Below are 19663 nucleotides of genomic sequence, written 5' to 3'. Positions count from 1 at the left end.
CAATGGCTGCTCAGATATGCTATAGTCACAAGACTCTGAGGAAAGAAGCACTGTTCCCACCAAAGTCGAGGCTCAAGTAAAACACATTCATTTGGTTAGTTTTGTACAGCAGTGAACGGTAGCTGGTGTTTTTTTTGTTGAACTCAAGTATTTGATTCCAAAAGAAAATTGTGAAAAAATAAATCTCTTGCATTTTCAATATGATTCATAAACTGAACTGAATGATTATTATTATTATTTTTAATTTGACATCCAATAGCTTTAAAATCTGATTCAGTGATCCAGTTGGAGCAAGGCTCTTTAACAAGAGAAATACCATCTTTCTTTCTTTTTTTCTTTCTTTCAAAGCAATAAAGAGATCTTCAAAGCTTAAGTCTGCTGCATCCTCATAATCCATAATGTCATACTGAGCTCTAACCTTAAACACAGAACTTTGGCAAATCATAATTATGAAAAGAATGGTTGAATTCTTTTTATATAATAATAACGACTTTCAGTGTCATAATTATTATGACTTCGTCATCATTTTTACTTTTTGTCTCATAGAGTATCTCATAATGTTGACTTTTTAAATCATAATTATTTGTGATTATTTGTAATTTGAAAATCTGAATTTTTAATCTGAATTAATTTTATTGAATTTAATGAATAATTAATTTATTTTATTTGTATATAAACTTTTATATCAGTTTTAATTTCAAATTTTTGTACATCAAGTTAAATTACATGAAAATGAAAATAAAATGTTGCTGTGGCAACTAGCAAAAATAAAATAACTTTAACATTTTTTTTTACATTTTGTTTTAGTTAACGTTTATTTTAACTGAAAATGTAAACAAAAAATTAATTTTTTAAAAGTTTTTTTTTTAAGTAAAAATGTCTTGAGTTTTCTTGTCATTTATTATTTATTTTACTATAATAACCCTGTCAACCTCCACTTTAGCTTTAGTTAATACCAGCTACAAAGAGACTTGCCATAAAGTAAGATGACAAGAGCAATGATCAGCTGAAGCAAATAGAACAAGTCAGGTTTGACTATGATTATAAGATTTAGCTCATCCTAAATGACAAGTAGAGACAGAAAAGTGAAAAAGACAGTAAGTGAGCATCAGTTAAATAGACGATTAGTGAGCATCTAACTGTGTACAGGGGAGTGATAGTGTGGAATAATTTTAGATGAACACAGGCACAACCTGCATGCCAAGAGTCATGCCATATTCAACATCTTGTGCTCCACAACAATACACTGTCAATGACATCTCTCTCGCTTTTTTTTTTACAGAATGGGACAAAACCAGGGCAAGGAGGGGGAGCTAGGGCAGGACAACAGCTCTGCAGGACCAGAGGAAAAGGGACCAAGCCCAGACCCTGGGGGGGCCGAAGAGGAAGGAAATCTAACCATTGAAACTCATGAGGTCTGGACAGATGAGGAGAACACAGCCAGAAGAAGATTGGATGGAGGCCCAGGCAGGGAGTCACCATCACCTACACCAGTGAATGGTTTGGATTCTCCTGGTAAGATGTGCGCTCCCACGGATGAGGGAGTTTTGGAGGGAGGGGATGTCGAGAGAGAGGGAGGAAGAAAGAATAGTGAGGAAGGCAGGGCTAAACCGCTGGCTCCACAGCAGCTGAATGTAATCACACAGTCTGACAGCACATGGGAGGCTGGTGAACCAAACTACAACAGAAAAGACTTGGAGAGTACACTAGAAGACCATCAGGACAACCTAAGGTGTGACCTTCCTGGTAAAGACAAAATTGAAAGGCTTCGCATAGAAGAAAAGACGTGTGCTTCATATGTAAAGAATGAAATGGAGTCTGTCTGTGGAGATCACGCCAAGCTAAAGAGTCAGGAAGAGGTCAGAAAACTCGATTTTGAAGCTGCCTGTGATATTAGTCTAAAAAGTACATGGCCTACCTTGGAGATTCTGGAAAGGAAGGAAATTTCAAAACCAAGTGGTGGGGATGCCAACACCAACGTTCACTTCACGGTTCAAGACCAAGCTTTAGTCATTACCGAAAATGTCTTGTTGAAGACCAGCATGAATGAATCGCAAAACAAGGGGCTGATTAACAAGCGCACAACATCAAACCTTGTGATGAACTCACAAGCGGGAACATCAAAGGACACTACTAAGGGAATTCAGCACAGCAAAGAAGAAATACAGAAGAAGCTGCCAGTGAATCCACATAAGGTTGTAACAGAAACCCCAAACGCTGAACATTCCTCCTCAGAAACTGTCGTAACCCAAGGGTGGTCAATGAAGGATGTCCACTCAGCCAGAGAACCAGAAACCCCACATGCTGAACAGTCCTCTCTGAAGAACATTGAAACCCAGGGGCAGGCAATAAAATATGTCTGCAGAGACAGAGAAAATGTAATGGGGTGTCAGCCAGCAAATGATGTCATAAAGACCAGATTTACTAGTTTATCTCTGGCAGGTGCGGATTTACAATGCAAAGCTGTGAGTCTGGAAAGAGTGCAGAGCCCAGAGGACCTCGGCACCTTGGAAGTGGCATCCAAGTCACCTTGTTTTCACTCTGAGAGCCATCGACAAATATATGCAGGTGAATTCACACAGGACGAGCTTCAGAAAGAAAGGCAATTTAATGTGTCATACTTGGAGAGCCCTTGGACAAAGGACCCTTCACTTGGGAGATCACCCACTGGAGGTCACAAAAATAAAGATGGCATAAGAGGGACTGAAGAAAGAGGAAATCTGAAATCTGCTTCAAAGGGTCTGTATCATTCCCATGAAAATAAACCTGAGATAAAAGATCTTTCTCTGCGTGGAACAGAAACGGAAGACGGTTGTTTTGTGACATCTAATATTGCCAGTGTAGGTACGCTGGGTGAAAACAAACCCTGGCTACAAAGCTATGAAGATGAGAAGCGTATTACATTCTCTGAAGACATTACAGATTCGAACCCCCATAGTAAATCTGGTGTTCAAGTTATGCAAAAAAATGAAAAAGAGGATCTCCCTCTTTTAGCAAAGGCCAAAGTACACACAGAGAAAAATTTAGAATGGTTTCTGGATGAAATGAGTCCACAGGCAGTGATACAAACCCTTCCAGAGACGCCGAAGGATACAACACATGAGATGGATCCAGAACATTCTTCTTCAATAAGTGCAGTGATTGATGCAGAAGATGCTACAAAACAACAGAGGTTAGATGGAAACGCTAATGCTAACTCAGAGAGAGACCGGGTCGGCAAGTCTAATCAGAATACCATCAGCTTGCACAAGGAAACATCTGCAACTGGTTCCATCTCTGAGCTCATTGCTGGTCCAGATACAGCTTTAGGTCACATAGATGATAGGCCAAGTGTGGACAAGAAAACAGAAGTCACTCTGTCTGGTTCTTCTCAACTTCAAGAAAAATGTTTTTTGAAGATTTTTACAAATACGTCAACCCATTCCACTATAAGCCAGACAGACGTATCTGATCAGGTCTGGGCCGCTTGTGCTGCTGGAGCTGCATTAGCAGACAATGCAGCAAACACATCTGCTGCACAAGATGTGCAACATTCCTCCTCCATGTGCAAGCTAATAAGTATGCAAGCTAACGAGAAACAAGATAAAGAGCAGAACAAGCTGTCGACACAAGCAAATTGTCATGTGTTCGAGGAGAAACCTTCAAGCCAGCTTGACCAAAAGCACGCAACAGAAAGCAACCCAACCACCATCATGGAAACACCACAGGGTGCACAGAAAAGACATGTTTCTGATATGATAAAGGAAACTATTGAGTTGCAGAAAAAGATGAAGGAGTGGACCAAGCCAACTGAGGCCCGAGTTGATCTGACCTTAGATCCAACACAGTCTGTGAAAGTGTCACAGATGAAAGCAGCATTTGATCCACCAAGGAAATCACCTGACAAAGCACTAGAGAGAAAACCTTCAGTAAGAAAAGGTAGAGACGGATGCTATTCATACATAAGTATGATTTTTTTATATTGTTGTTTTTTAAATATAAAATATTATTTATTATTAACCAAATCTATCTGTTTGTATATTTATTTCATATTTGTATGCAGCAAATAATGATATTGTGTATGCCAGCATAATGGTGCCATCTTGTGGCAATTTACGTTTAGGAAAATCAACCTCAACATATCACAGCTCATAAATAGAAAAAAGAAAAAAAAAAACTATGTAAAAGATCCGTTGTGTTTATACTTTGTTGTATTCTCACTATGATAGACCTACCATCAGCGTAACGTACTAATCGAAGTGACTTTACGTTAACTGACTTCACTGCGTGTACGACGTCCCCATGCTGGTTCTACAAGAACGCAGTCACGTCGTCCGGTTTTAAGTTCATACCTGTTCACGCTCAGAATAGGCGGGGCTAACCGAATGTGTTTTGTGATTGGTGAACTTCAAGGCCACTCATCTCTCTTTTATCTAATCACGTTCTTCGTGGGGCGGGGAAAACAAAACAAGGCGTGGCTTCCGGCGAGTCTCGGACAAGTTGAGTGAGGTAGTGGCATAGGAGCATTCGCGCGATCAGGGACCGCCGCTGGGAATCTACAGCTGTCTATAGTACAAAATTAAAGTCGGCCTTGGATATATTTTTCCTACGACAGCTCAGAAGGTAAGAACAGGCGCATACGTCATCTGTCATGTAATGTTTGTAACATGAGGTGAATATTGTAATGCTGTGGGTAACGTTAAGTTTAAGAATCTGTCCATGCGAAGGGATCATGGCAGCGTGGATCAGGCCAGATGGGCTGAGCTGCAGTGCTCAAAACGCATATTGCCTTAAATTCTGATATCTCGTATCTGAACGGACATGATTTTAGGTTGGTATATATAATGCTGTGAGTTGTAAGGATAGATTAAGTAACGTTAATGCTTTTGACTTAGAAAATTGTGGGAAGAGAAAGTTGCTGCGTCTGGGTCTTTGATTTTTATAATATTTTAATTAAAATGTATACTGATATTAAACATGGAATGTTCGATTTTTTTTTTCGTTTTAAATTCTTAGTATAGAATGTTAGAGTCTTTCTTCTGAAATTGCTAATGTGAAATGTTCGAATCTCGGAATGTTTGTTTGCTGATCACATTAGAAGAACAGAGTGTTGAGTGATCGTTAAACAAATGTAGCTAAAGTTTAACCACTTTAATTTGCATCCAAAGCGAATGTGATTCATCTTGATAATTTTTTGCCAACTTTTAGCTTGCTTTGCTAAGGTAAGGTGTTTACTGCTCAGAGCAAAAATGAAAGTTTAAATCAAGTATCAAATAGAAGTGTCAAGCCTTGGAACACATGATCTCTAGAAGATATGCAGAATCATCAATTCTACATTTATTCGCTTAATCAGTCAACACATCTGCAGAGAAAAATGTTGAGAGATCCTTTATATCCGTGGCCAAGACGTGTTTAAACAAGTTGGGTGAACTTCCTGTAGGTGTGGATTATCTTGTCAGATCCAAGAGGGTTGATCCATTAAAAATCATCTTTGAAACTTAATACATTGTGATGTCTATGTTCATGTTAAAGTTTTAAACATTTAAGACATGATCACCATTTTTGAGAAATGTTGATGAAGACTTGAGATAAAGTCTGAAATAAGTTCTTGCGATTAAAAGATGTTTTATTCTACATGGATTGGGTCGCACCTTTATGGGTGCTGCCATGTTGACAACATATGATTGTTCTTGTCATACAGTTGACTTAATACTAATAATACATTTCATGAAAAACAGAGCTGAAGTTGAAAATAAATACAGGGACATCTGAAAATGTATGAAGTTCACATTTATCTGTTTTTTATTAACTCGAACAATGAATAAAAACCAGATAAACGTGAACAGAAACTTGCTGAGTGCACCTTCAGTGCAGAGAGGCTTCTGTTTAAAGCCTTCCCTTTTACTTGGAAACACTTCAGGTTTTTTATGATGCAAAAAAAATTTAAGCTGGAAGAACAATATTTGTTTGGTTATAATTATTCCATTCAGCATAACTCTTACCTTCAAGTTTATCCCTTAGATTAAATTGCTCCTCTTTGTTTTGAGTTATTTAGATTGACTTCTTCAGATCAACCCTAAAACTGTTAGTTTACTTGTCTTTTTGGTTCTTGCATTAACCTTCAGTCATCTGAAGGAGAACAAGTGTTTGGGGCTGTTACACCCGGTTAGAGTTTTACTGAATATTATGTAGTCTTCAGAGTTTTCTGTGGTTACCCATGTGTCGACCACACTGTAATATTGTCTGGCTTGTTTCAGTTTGACTCACTAACTTGCCAGGCAGCAGGAAAGAATAAAATAAAAAAAATCTGTTTAGAAATCTATGAAATTCCAGATATATTTTGTATTGACTGCTGTCTGTTTGCAGTATTTAGTAACTGTTTGTTTTGACTAGGCATTTACATTTTACTTTTTAATTAATTTTATCAGATATATTTTATAGAATAAGAAGGATGAAAGAAAACATTGTGCATGGATAAAAGTGCCTTATGGTTCAAATATAGCCCTTTTATTTCTTTTTTCAAGAGACCAGTCTTTGTTCTTGGTTATTCATTGCTGGTACATGATCCAGCTTGAGGCCATGCTGAAATCTTGACATGGTAATGTTTGGGCTGGCCGTCAGAATGCATCAGCCTGTTTATGCGTATGGACGTCATTGCATCGGCTTCTCTATGCCGGTTTCCTTGTGCTCCTTGGGAAATGGGTCAGGATGCTGGGTAAAATTAGTCAGGAGATGCAGGATGTTGCTGCAAGGCTGGAGAGGATGCCAGCTTCAGGAACGTGTGTGTTTGAGAGAGATAGAGAGAAACCACTGGATATATATAGGCAGGGAGAAACTGTTGAGAGTTTTAAGGAAGTTTTGTTTCGTCTGAAGACCTGACAGGATCAGGTTGATTTGCACATTTACCAGATAATAACTTTCTTGTGTCCTTTAGGCTGCATTCATCAGAGTATTGAGCGTTGCGATGGATGTCTCATCACCAGCAGGTATGCAGGTTTAAATACAACCTTTTTCAAGACTTGCAGCTCTTACTATAGAGCACTTTCTTTGCTGAAATTATATTGTTGCTCATTTGAGAAAGATTTGCCCTATGTGATATTGTTTAAAAACCATTTTGCAGCAATTAACAGGTCAGAAGCATCACTGTGAAGGGCTTTTGTTTGTTTATAACAAGACTGTCAATCTTCAATATTTTGAGCTCTGATTTGAATGCTACATTTCATGGCACTTTATTTGTTATACACTTTAAGCTGATGTTGGTTGTTTGAGTTGTGAGTTTGTTGTGTAGAAGCTTATCCCACTAGGATTTTAAATTGGAACATTTAAGCTCAGTTCACAGATTGTAAAGTTTAACCAGCACATGTATTCATCCATAAAACCTAATGTTTTCCTAAGGTGAATAATGATGTCATAAATCTAATTTATTATCTGTATTTAGGGCTCTATAAAATCATTTTTTTCCCCCAATTTTTAATTTTTTAATTTTATTATGTTTTATGATTTATTAATCAAATTCAATTTGAACTGATCCTTTCATTTTTTGGCACAGTGCTCCCAACAGAGGTTTTTAGTTTAAATTAAAACATGGATTAAAAATAATTTTATGTTGCTTAAGTTTTTTGATAACTCTAATACTGGTGTTCGTATTACTTTGAAGGACATTTTTCTGTGCAATAGTATATTTCTGTCATAATTTTATTTAATTTAATTAAGGCAACTTTTTTGTGATAATTCGGTAGGCTTAATGACTTTCTGATTTCAAAAGTCATTTTTAAGTTTTTATTTTTTTATGCTAAACTGTATTACTTGCAAAATAGTTAGCTGTTGTTTAAACATGGTAGCTGATAGCAGTGGCAGAGATTCTTATACCCTCCACCTGGAGCTTGCATCTTATCTCACTGTTACGAAAGGCACCAAAACCCTAGCTGGAATTCCGTCACAATTACTCTCTTTGACAGGAAGAGGATTGAGGTGGTGTCATCCCCTGCTGGATTCCCTATAACAAATGGAATTCAGAGTGGCCCTTAGCTCACCAGGCTGTTAGAATGCTTTCATTTATTCACACTCATGTCATCCAAAACCTGCTGAAGACTTTTGCCACTGTGCAAAAATATCTACTGAATGTTTTTATTATAATCAATGGACACTGAAACTTTCAAGCCTCAAAAAGATCATAAAAATGGCCCAAATGACCCATGTCGTTGTCTCACAGGAAGTACGCTTACTATATTTTAATTGTGCTTCTGTATCCTGTTTTAAAGCTTGAAAGCTGCTGTCCCCATTCATTTTTATTGCCTATTTGCACGGCTGATGAATTGGCAACAATTTGCATATCTAAACCATTGATTGGTTTATTTGAATATAGAAACTAAGATTTATGAGTTGTCAGAAAGGGGTGGGATTTATATTACAGGCATGGCTAGTGGTGGGCGGTATGACCAAAATTTATATCACAGTATTTTTAAAAATTATACTGGTTTCACGGTATATGATGTTATTTACAAAAAAAAAATTCCCATGCATGACCAGATGTAAACCACATGTTCTACTGATTGAGAGAGGCTACTGCAGTAACTTAGAATGCCCTATTTTTCTGTCATGAGTGAATATTATGTATAGAAGATGCATGTTGAGTGGCTATGCGGTGGTTTTGGCTATATTACTTTTTTCTCTCATGCAGCGCACTGCCTGCAAGTAACAAAAAAGTGCATAATATTAACAGACGACCTATGCTCATATTTATAATTCCAAGCAGTCAGTGTTTTGTCCTCATTTCTTTACGAGTCGACTGCAGTACGGCCATCTGAAAGCGATGCTTCTCTGCTGCTCACTGCACAGAACAGACACCGAGAGCAACGACACTGCACCAGGAGAGTTAGAACTTGCGCTCGCAGCACAGCACTGGCGATATCTTCCAACTGAATCATAGCTAAGGTTTATCCAAAAAAGTTGCTAGGTTTGTCAGTATATACATTCTATGGAAAAAAAGCAGCTAAAAGCATCTGAAAGTTGCTAAATCTAGCGCTGAAGTCACGCTCGTTTGTGTGAGGCACGGGACCTGAAGGCATCGGGCGGTGGATATATATGTGGGGGTTAGTGGATATTGTGGATAAGTTCTTCTGTGTCATCATGTTCTACTAGTTCTACAGCTTCAGTTTCTGAACTTTCCCGCTTTGTAACACATACAGCTCTGTCCTCGCAACCGTGAAAAGAGCCCCCTCTCAGACGCATTCTGAACAACGTTTAAACGACATTGGTATTGCAGTATTTAAAAAATTCATATTATAAGAAAACTATTAGTATTCGCTATGAACTGGTATACAACCCAGCATTAGGCATGGCTACCTAAGGCATTACATGACTAAAGAGGACAACTAAATTAACTCTTAAATACCTAAGGGAACAGAAACTTCTTGTCACCGTTTGACAAAACACACCCTGTCTGATGAGGAAGGAAGCAACATCATCTGTCCAAATAAGACTTTTTTTTTTTTTTGGTTAAAAATTATCCCAAATAAGTTATTGAGCAAGTAGCCAGTCTGTGTTTAAAACGATCTCCTTAGCTTTAGCCTAGTTCACCACGATAAGCTTATAATAATGTTTTATAATTTGAGTGGTTCGGGTCACTTTCAAAGTTTGCTGCCGTCTTTGCATCATTATTTCATGTCTGTATAAGTAGGACTGCGGAAAACACTGCCGGAATCGTGGAATCCAGTCATAAAAACAGAATTTACAGTTTAACGCGGAATGTCACGGAATTTGGCAAATTTTGAATGAATTAATCAAAAGTAGGTCATTAGACTTAAATCAAATTGCAATAATGGACCAGTATCTGTACATTTTAAGCTGCAAACGTCGATTTAAATATGAATCCTGCATAAACTTTGTGTCTATGTTAATGAATGGTGCAGAGGTGCGGTTTTGTTTATTACAAATACTGAAGCCTGCTTGAGGCTCAAGGCGATTTCACCGTCTGCAGTCTCACTAAATAAGGACGTAAACACATCGACATCCTTGAATAGAACTTCAGTAATTAGGAGTAAACTTGATAACCATGTTTGAATGTATTATTAGTCATTTTAACTGAACATTTTAACTGGACTGGTGGTGGTGCTTTTTTTGGTCATTCATTGTTTCTGTAAAAAAAAAACAATTGGGAAAAAAACTAACAAAAAATGCTGATAAGAAAATAATGATATGAATTCTAATAATAAAAACTATAAACCGCACTAAGGATTACTAAGAATTACTGATCTGCTGGATTCCTTAATATCAGTCAGGTTTTATGTGTTCACTCGAACTGATTTGCTAAAATCTAAATAGGGACGATATTAAGTGAGTGCTAGCCAATGAGATAGCCCCCCCTGGCAGTTCTTAAAAGCTGAAGACTTCCATGGGAATGACGTTATTTTGACAGGCAAATACAACAAAGAATATTGTTTAAATATAGCGGGTCAATTAAATCTACCCCCTCTCTCTCTCTCTTTTTTTGTGTGTGGGAGAAAGCGATGACAATTTGTGCACCTTTACACTAGAGTTTACGGTACATTAAATACAGGTGCGCTGCGCATTCATTGAGATGAACTGGAAAAAAAAAGCACAGATCGCCTGACGGAGAGTGAAACTGAAGCCCTCAGTCAGAGAGTGTTCGCGAGTGAAAATATATTTGTGCTTAACTTATACTTAGCTTCCAACTCACACACTGTTACTACTACTACTACTACTACTACTACTAAAATGAAACAAACATTATTTTTTAAGCAATGATCACAATCAACATTTCTTCCAGGTTTTAATTTTACTAGTAAATCAAAATTAAGCTTAATTTTAAGCAGTTAAAACATTAATGTTTTATGCTTTCATTTGATAACCAGAATATTTTAAGTACACAACACAGAATTTCTGAGGGGAAAAAAAATCATAGGACTTACTTTGAGAATTTAAAAAAAAAAAGTAAATTAAGGTGTTTTATGAATTCAAATAATTAGACATGCTAAAACCCAAATTTTGGTAACAACAAAATATATGGTGAGAAAAAAATTAAACATTTCATAGGGCCCTAAATGTAATTTTTGGTAAACTTTTAATAAATTGATGTGAAAAAGTTTCATGATTTTAATTAATTAGACATGCTTTTTGATTAATACAGTTGAATTTAATTAATAAAAAGGAGTAAAGAAAAATTTAAATGGAATCCAAAAATAAAAACGAAAAAAAGACGTGATTTTAGGAAAAAAATAAAACCAATTTCATAGGGCCCTACATAAAGAAGTCCCAAATAGTAGGCTGTCGTGCGTGGATGCTGCAGGTGGCAGATCATTTGTAGCCTCCTTTTACAGCAGCTGGAATAATTAAACTTGTCCTTTTAGAACAAGTTCCAAGGAACATTAAATTGTTTCTTTCGATGACATTTGAATGGACAATTAGAGATTAGACCGTACAGAAACTGAAATTTATACGCTAAATACACAGTCACACGATGTTGATTAGAATCTTTTTTTTTTTGCACATACTTCCAAGACGCAGTATCTGTAATTCAAAGGTAGGGCTGTGCAATTAATCGCATACGATTGTCATGCGCATCTCGTCAGTAAAGCTGGTCCAGTGATTAGTAGTAAATTCGCCATCACCTGCTTTCAGATGGAGTGGCATTCACAATACAGAGCCCTAGTTCACTGACAAGCTAGGCAATATCGCGTTTGAAATTAGGCCTGTCGCGATAGTCAATAAATCAATTAATCCCATGATTAAAAAAAACAATTTTCGCCCGCGATAATTTCTTTTCAGTTTTTATTTAAAAAATGTAACATGTCATGATGTGGGGTTATTCTGGAGCACAGCCTGTGGACAGCCTGCGGTAGAAAACACCTTCTCCGATGGCACAGATGTCCCAGGAATAAAGACATAACGTCTCGCTAGAGTGACCAGCTTTGGGAAGTTGCTGTAACTTGCTACAAAATATATTTTCGAAGAAAAGTAAAAGAAAAATTCTGCGGTGTTTGGGTGCACATTTTTTATTTGAAACTATGGGGAATTTCACCCAGAAGGAAGCTGATCGAGTTGGTTGTTTTCACATGACCTGGTGCGCTTGCTTCATTCTGAAATGCTGAGATGTTTTTTAACTAGATGTGGTGCGGACGGGCCTGGAAAAAACGAAAGCATTGCGAGTGCATTGCTTCCATTATGAGCGTGCATACCGCATTTGAAATAACGAACTTGAGCATGAAAAAAAAAGAAGACCTGATATTCCCCTTCATCGGTCAAAATGTTTACTTTCGGTTGGTTAAACGGTACAAAATATACAAAATTAATCAATTTTAAGCCACACAGAGTAAACATGTTGGTATTTCTTGCTCTGAATCTGCTATAAAATAAAATAAAAGTTTGTTGATCTTTGAAAAGGTGTACCTGCGTTATGTCATTTATCATTATTTTAGTTGAAACTGGTCTGAGAACGACAATATTATCGCTTATCGCGATAATTTCTTGGACAATTTATCATCCAGCAAAATTTATTGTGACAACCCTATTTGAAATCAAATGCGAATAATCTGCAATTATGAACGCGATATTGCCAAACTTTTTTTCTGCTGTAAAGCTGGCCATTTTAACATGGAGAGTCTATGGGAATGACTCCCTTTTGGAGCCATCCTCTAGCGGCTAGTCGATGAATTACAGTTTTCTTCTGTGTTGGTTTCAAGAGAGAGAGCGTAAATTTGCCACATTGAAATCATGCACGTGTGGAGATTTACCTCTGATTACAGAACCGACATTACTGACAAGATGAGCATTAAATATTGGGCGATATTTATCATGCCTCGCTATCAGCAACTAAACGCATCTGCACTTGTGAGCTTGCGCTGTGCTGATGTTTAAACTGAGCGCTGTAGCTGTTTTTAATATTTCACAATATTATTTTTTTCTGTACCTTTAATTGGGTGATATTTATTGTGCATCCCTAGTTGCTGAAAAGTCTGTCACAAGAACACTAAATGGGGCTGTGAGATCCAGTGTGAAATGCTTGAATTCAGTGAAGAACACAAATGACTCTGTACTAGTTTAAACTAGTTTAAAGCCAGATGTAACCGCGCTGAGAACCAGAAGAAACACTGTGCGCAACAATACTGTCAGGAGGCTTTTCAATCTACAAGTAGCCATACTTTACTATGGATTTACTGTAGTAACACTAAGTGCACACTGGTATTGTGTCAGAAATGTAGTATGTTCTCATCAAATTTTATTATTATTATTGTAGAAATGTATTGAAGGAGTAATGGAAAATAATAAAAAACAACCATATAGTTACACTTTTACAATGGTATTGATGTGCTGCATGTTATTGTGATCTAAATGTATGCCTCTATGGTAGACCAGTGGTTAATTTTAATAAAACTCAAACACTAAGATTAATTACAATCACCATATAAAATTGTTTTTATTTTTATTTTTTACATATGTTTTTACTGTTTACTGTTTTTGATAATGAAAATAAATGTACACCTGCCACCTATCTCATGCTGCTACTACTGTCAACTCGGGTGCACTCTGGTGTAATGTAATGGGGACTGATTTGTGTTGTGTAGCCCAACACTCAAGTTGAATTTTAATACTGTTAACCTTCCCTCTGGGGTTGCCCTTTATGGTGGAGGCAAACAGGAAATGGCAGCAGTGAACATCCTTAACAACATTCCCATATCCTTGTATTCGAGTTTATCATGGGCCAGGGTGCCATAATGAGCCCAGTAGTGTCAAGTGAGATCTAGTTATACAAAGCTGTGGCTGGCAGGATTGAAGGGAGTGCTTATGTTTAGAATATTTGGATGGATTGAATTTTTAAACAGAGCCCCATGTATGGTGTTTGAACAGAGTCAAGTGTAAAATGGCTCTGACTACATGTGAAAACAATCTCCCTATCTTGTATTCACTTTCTTACAGTTCTGCATTTGGAGCAGTTACTCGATCTGCCTTGTGCCTTTTCTCTGCCGGCGTTATGTCAGAGCCCAGCAATGCGGCTGGATTTTATAGCAGTAAAAACACAGATACATGACTGACCACTGCAGCAGGGATGGGTCAGAATGGTCAACTAGTGAATTATTAGTGATTTTACATAGATTTGTATATGTGTAATTGAATATTTAGGTTCAGTTTGGATTATTATTAAATGAAATATGTGTCAGAGTATTCCACTTTTCTTTTTAAATCTAATTTAAAATACCATTTTATCCCTATGATGGCAAAGCTGAATTTTCAGCAGCCATTACTTCAGTTTTCTGTCAGAAATTATTCTGATATGCTGTAGGGCTGTCACTACAGCATATACAGATATGCACAAGGCCTACCCAGCCTTCACTCTCTGTGGTTTACCATCAATCCGGTGGACCAGTGATGCCACAGTGCTGCGTTACAAGGCTTCCTTTGTGCACAGCTGAGTTCAGGAAGTGAAGGAATCGCCTCGGATGGTTGTGGAGGCGGTATCACTCTGAAACATTGCCCAGAACTCAATGTGACATGAAAGTCGGCCTCAGAAAAAAGGCACTTCCTCTTGTTGGTTAAATGAAGGTTTGATCAAGATCATCTTTAGGTCTTTCAAATAAATTCTTGTTCTTCTTTTGTTTCTAATACTTCCGTTGTGCAAGGTTAACAGCTTTTTTCTGACATTGGTTCACAGGGAGAAAGTAGCTGGATTGAGCTTGCGGTCAGGAATCTATGAATCATTTAGTAACCTGCTTGCGGCACTTATTAGTTGGGACCTGTTGAAGTTTTTGATGAAGTACCTGTTTTATCTTTCTTCTCATAAGCAGGGATTCCAACAGTCAATGTATTAATATTGGACGCATTTCTGCTGAAATTGAAGTGAAAAAAACCCAACAAATTTAGTCTCTGTCTGTCAATAAGTTTTGTTTCAAGAAATGTAATACTTTAATTTGCAAGGAATTAGTGTTGTCACGGTACCAAAATTTCAGTATTCAGTACCAATACCAGTGAAAATCCACGGTTCCCGGTAGGGATGCACCGAAATGAAAATTCTTGGCCGAAACCGAAAACCGAAAAAGAGAAATCCAAGGCCGAAAACCGAAACCGAAACACCGAAAGAAATTATGTGAATTATTAGTACCATTGCATTTATTGCTATGACCGTGTACTAACTTTACTAAAATTAAGACATTGCAATTGCATAAATTAATATTAAAGTTTCAAAGATAATTACAATTACATTACTTATTTAAAAAAAAAAAAACATAAAAATACATAATTACAAATGATGCAAATATTTATTAAGCACATTGCAACAATCATTGCAACAAGCACAGTATAAAATAAAATTCAAACTAAAAATGTATCCCACTCATGTGTATATTTAATAATAATGTACAGGCCTACTGGCCTGCAGAAAGGTTTTAAAATGAACAGTTCTCTCATAAAAACAAAGTGCATTTAGGTGAAGTGCATTTGAAATTTTTCTCTGTAGGACTAGAAAGAGCATTACTTCTCCAGTTGGCAAGACTGTTATCACTTCTGGGGATGGGGACTTCAGACAGATAACCATCTAGCTGTTGAGCAGTTGAGCTTGTCATCTGCCTGACATTTGAGAAATATTTGAGAGAGTGTATTTAAATAGGACCAGGGCATAAATAAACATTTTTATCAAATTAAAGCAGAAATCTAGCATAAATATGGCTACAATCTGATATTATGTATGTATGTTTGTGTGTGTGTGTGTGTGTATATATATAGTAGCCTAAGAACAAAATAGCCAACGTATTATTATTATTTGAGGCACTTTCTTGCAGAATTTCACTGAACATATCAGACACCGATGGTGCATGCCACTCATCTGGTGCAGAGACCAGTCTTTTTTTCTGCGCTCTGATCTGTCTCCTGCGCTTTGCGCTTCTCCGTCTCCACGCGGGTTCTCCGCATCCAGCGCGGCCTGGATCATTTCTCGTGCGCGCTGCCTTACTTCCGCATCCAAGTAATGGTCTTTATAACGCGGATCAAGCACATTCGCGATGAAGTGCAGAGGATCCGAAAAGATCTCAATGAGACGTGTGCTAACAGACTCTATAAGACTGTACTTTTCTTTGTTTTTACTTCGTGGTCCGTCTTAATCTCTTTAGGAGACGCTTTACATCACAACATTTCGGCCGTGTTGTTTCGGTGATAAAAGTCTATCGGCCGAAAACCAAAAAGGCCATTTTCGGCCGAAAATTTTCGGTGGCCGAAATTTCGGTGCATCCCTAGTTCCCGGCACCAATTTCGGTACCAAAGCAAAACACAAAAATATGCTAATTAAAAAAATTAATAAAAATTAAAACACTTTTTATTACTAAAATAAAACCAAAGCCATTCTTTATACTTATTTACAATTGTGTTTAAAGATTTTCTACAAGTTATATAATTATGAAAAACGGTAAACAAGTTTCACCCAAATTTAATTTGTCTTTTAATTTATGAAATTTAAACACATTTTATTTTTGGTAAATAAAGGGAATTTGCTATTAAAATTAAAACATGGAAGAAATATTTTGAGATTTATTTCTTTAAAAAATAAAGTTTTATTCATTTTTTTCAACAGTAGTAGCAGTATCACATACATTTTACTAAATAATAGTAATATTTAGTAGCACAATGCTTTTATGTAAAAATTAACTTTTAATGAATGCATATTTGTCATTTTAACTGAACTTAAGACTGGTGGTGATATTTTTGGTCATTGAGGGTTTCTGTAAAAAAAAAAATAGTAATAGATCATATGAATTATTATTAAAAGATAATACTGCTACTAATTCTACTACCATACTAACAATATACAATGCACTATGGATTGATGAGCTGCTGGGTTCATGAATATTAATCACGTTGTATGAGTTCAGTCAAACTGATTTGCTGAAATCAAAACAGGGACGGTAATAGATGAACGCCAGCCAAAGAAATTGCCATTTGCGCATTAGCTCCGCCCACTACTGGAAAAACCAGCATATCTTCTTGTTCGAAAATATGAATAATTCTAAATGAACTCCATTATTTTGACAGGAGAAGACAACAAAGAATATAGTTTACATGTACCGTGTCGATTCAGCATGGTAAGACTGTCGCTCTCTCTCTCTTTGCATGTGTAAGAAAGCGACGGTGAGTCGTGCGCATTCACACAGACTTTACAGAACGTCAAATACAGGTGCGCTGTGAGTACATTGACATGAATCGAAAAGTACAGATCGCTCTATGGGAAGAGAACTCTGAAGCTCAGATGCTGAAATTAATGCAAGCATCACACGTTTCAGTCTATGTAGTAATCAAACCAGCACGTCTCTGCCATTTGATCATTCACACAGAGACGCACAGAACATGCAGGATTCATATTTCAGACAACTTTTGCAGCTTAACATCTACCGATATTGGTCCATATGGAGATATGATTTTATTAATTTATGCTAACTTTGACAAATTCTGTGACTGTCCATATTTTCATGACTGGATTTTGAGATTCCGTCCTCGTTTTCTGCTTCGCGGAAATCATAGTGCTGAAAGCGGGTTTGAACGGGACCTCGGTACCACCGGTACCTAAAAAAACCTGGTACCATCACATTTCTAATTTTTTAGTACCGAAGTACCGGGTCTTTTTGACTATTATCATGTGACACTGAAGATTGGAGTATTGATGCTGAGAATCTAGTTTTGCCATCACACATGCATAAGTTACTTTATAAATATTGAAAATATATGGGATATTTCACAATATTGCTGTTTTTACTGTACTTTTTTTTTAAATTAAATAAATAGTATTTGTGACCATAAGAGACTTATTTTTCACCCACCCCCAAATCGACCCCAAAGTTCTGATTGGTAGTATAGGCCAGCAGTCAATTACTTTTTTGAAAAAACTAGAAAAAAAGTGTATCGGAAATATCACCGCTGCCACAACAAATTCTGGCATCGGCAAGTAGATGAAACCATATGCCGATCTGATACCATTTTCTTAAACAAGACCTAGTTATGGCCGCTAGCTTTGCCTAACCGCTGCACGGTTCTTCTTCGCTGCTCAGAATGCATTGCAAACACAGGAAGTTGTGCTGGGTTGCCACAAGCAACCCCTGTTTAGAGCAGTGAAGAAGAAATGAAAACGCGTTAGCAGCACTGATCTATATATGACTAGATCGCTCCTCGCGTTCTAAACTGCCAACAGACAGTGAAGCTGCTTCTATATTATAGATCAGTGTTTAGCAGTTTGTCCGCTGTTTAGCAGGATTTCATACTGGACCAACCAGAAAGTAAAATGGCGACTAGGAATACCGTCACTTCATGAGAATTTACGTTTCATTTGAGAAAACTGTCATACCATAAACACAGACACTCAAAGATCTTCATGGCAACCAATCAAAATAAATCTTCAGTTTAACGTGAGTAAATTGACAATATATTAAGCTACTGTTGTAGCCTACAGTAGACTTAGCTATGTCTCTATTAATAATAATTATGCCTAGACGGTTGCTTGTTTTTTTTACTTGTTTTGTTGTAAACAGGGTGGTGTTGGCGCAGTGGATAAGACACATGCCTTTGGTGTGAGAGACCCGGGTTCGAATCCACTGTGAGACACCAATGTGTCCCTAAGCAAGACACTTAACCCCAAGTTGCTCCAGAGCCGTGTGACCTCTGACATATATAGCAATTGTAAGTCGCTTTGGATAAAAGCGTCAGCTAAATGAATAAATGTAAATGTAAAGAGATTATCTGATTAATATATCATTTTGTATATTCCTAGACTTATTTGTTGCAGTCTTTTATACAGTTATATTGTAAAACTAAAATACCTTTTTTAGTTTGCGGTGTTAGATTTTTGGCTGCATTTGAAGTTCTTTTTCGCTTAAGAAAATAAACATTACTGTCAAATTCATGTCAGATAATAAAAATACTGTAATAAATACAGTTGTTCACCATGTATTTATTCATGTTTTATTAAGGGATAAGAAGCACACCATCAAATTATTCTAGCAATTTACAGAGGGCTAGTAGTATATACAGCTGTATATACAGATACACACCCAGGTATCGGATCAGTACTCTGTATCGGCAGATACCCTGAGCCCAGTTATCGGTATCGGGAGGAGAAAAAGGGTATCGGAACATCTCTAGAAAAAACATGTAGAGGAAACAGTGGTTTTGACTCTGTAACCCACCTTACAAACCTGTACACATTTTGACGCAGGTTACGGTGAAACCTCTCAGTCTGCCTCTTGTTTTTCTAATACTGTGTGGCTGAGAATCCTAGACCAACAAAGTTGTTTTTACCACAGCTTGTTTTTGATGACAACACTTCTGGCCATCTGTAACTACTTTTGTCCATGTAGGCAGTCTACTAACATGGCTGGTGTGACCGTGTAAATTCCATCCTTGGTTCTTTGTGGTAATATTTGTGCAGTTTTTAATGGGTGAGGAATGTGAACGCAAGCCTCCTTACCTCATTGTTCTCATTACAACATTCCTTGGAAAACTGTCCAGCAGCTTTCTGGACATTTTCTGGAATTGTATGCATTAGTGCCCAGGGTAGGTCCAACCCAGAACACAAGCATGGCAAAGTAAAGTAGTTGCAATCAGAAACTTTTACTCTGTATCTTTGTTTATAAGATGTTAGAGAATTTATTGTAATGTGGACACAAAAAATGCAAAAGTTTTTACCAGGGTTGCT

At 37.1% G+C, this 19663-nt stretch overlaps 1 protein-coding gene across 3 annotated transcripts in view; it reads left to right on the top strand.

The window, feature by feature from the left end:
* The first annotated feature begins 1282 nt into the window (after positions 1–1282).
* The window catches only part of LOC113096082 (coronin-1C-like), a 50660-nt gene continuing 32279 nt past the window's right edge, over positions 1283–19663 (top strand). Inside the window, exons 1-2 of one of the 3 annotated variants that reach the window (XM_026261474.1) lie at positions 4470–4602; positions 6914–6965. In XM_026261474.1, coding sequence (XP_026117259.1) covers positions 6944–6965 — 22 coding nt within the window. In that variant the 5' untranslated portion in view covers positions 4470–4602; positions 6914–6943. Of the gene's footprint in view, positions 3919–4466; positions 4603–6913; positions 6966–19663 lie in introns of those variants that run through there. The other 2 variants (XM_026261473.1, XM_026261475.1) reach the window with 2 other exon arrangements.

This window comes from Carassius auratus, unplaced genomic scaffold (genome assembly GCF_003368295.1).
Source record: "Carassius auratus strain Wakin unplaced genomic scaffold, ASM336829v1 scaf_tig00215868, whole genome shotgun sequence".
NCBI classification, from domain to species: domain Eukaryota; kingdom Metazoa; phylum Chordata; class Actinopteri; order Cypriniformes; family Cyprinidae; genus Carassius; species Carassius auratus.
This window is presented reverse-complemented; position numbering and strand designations above follow the sequence as displayed.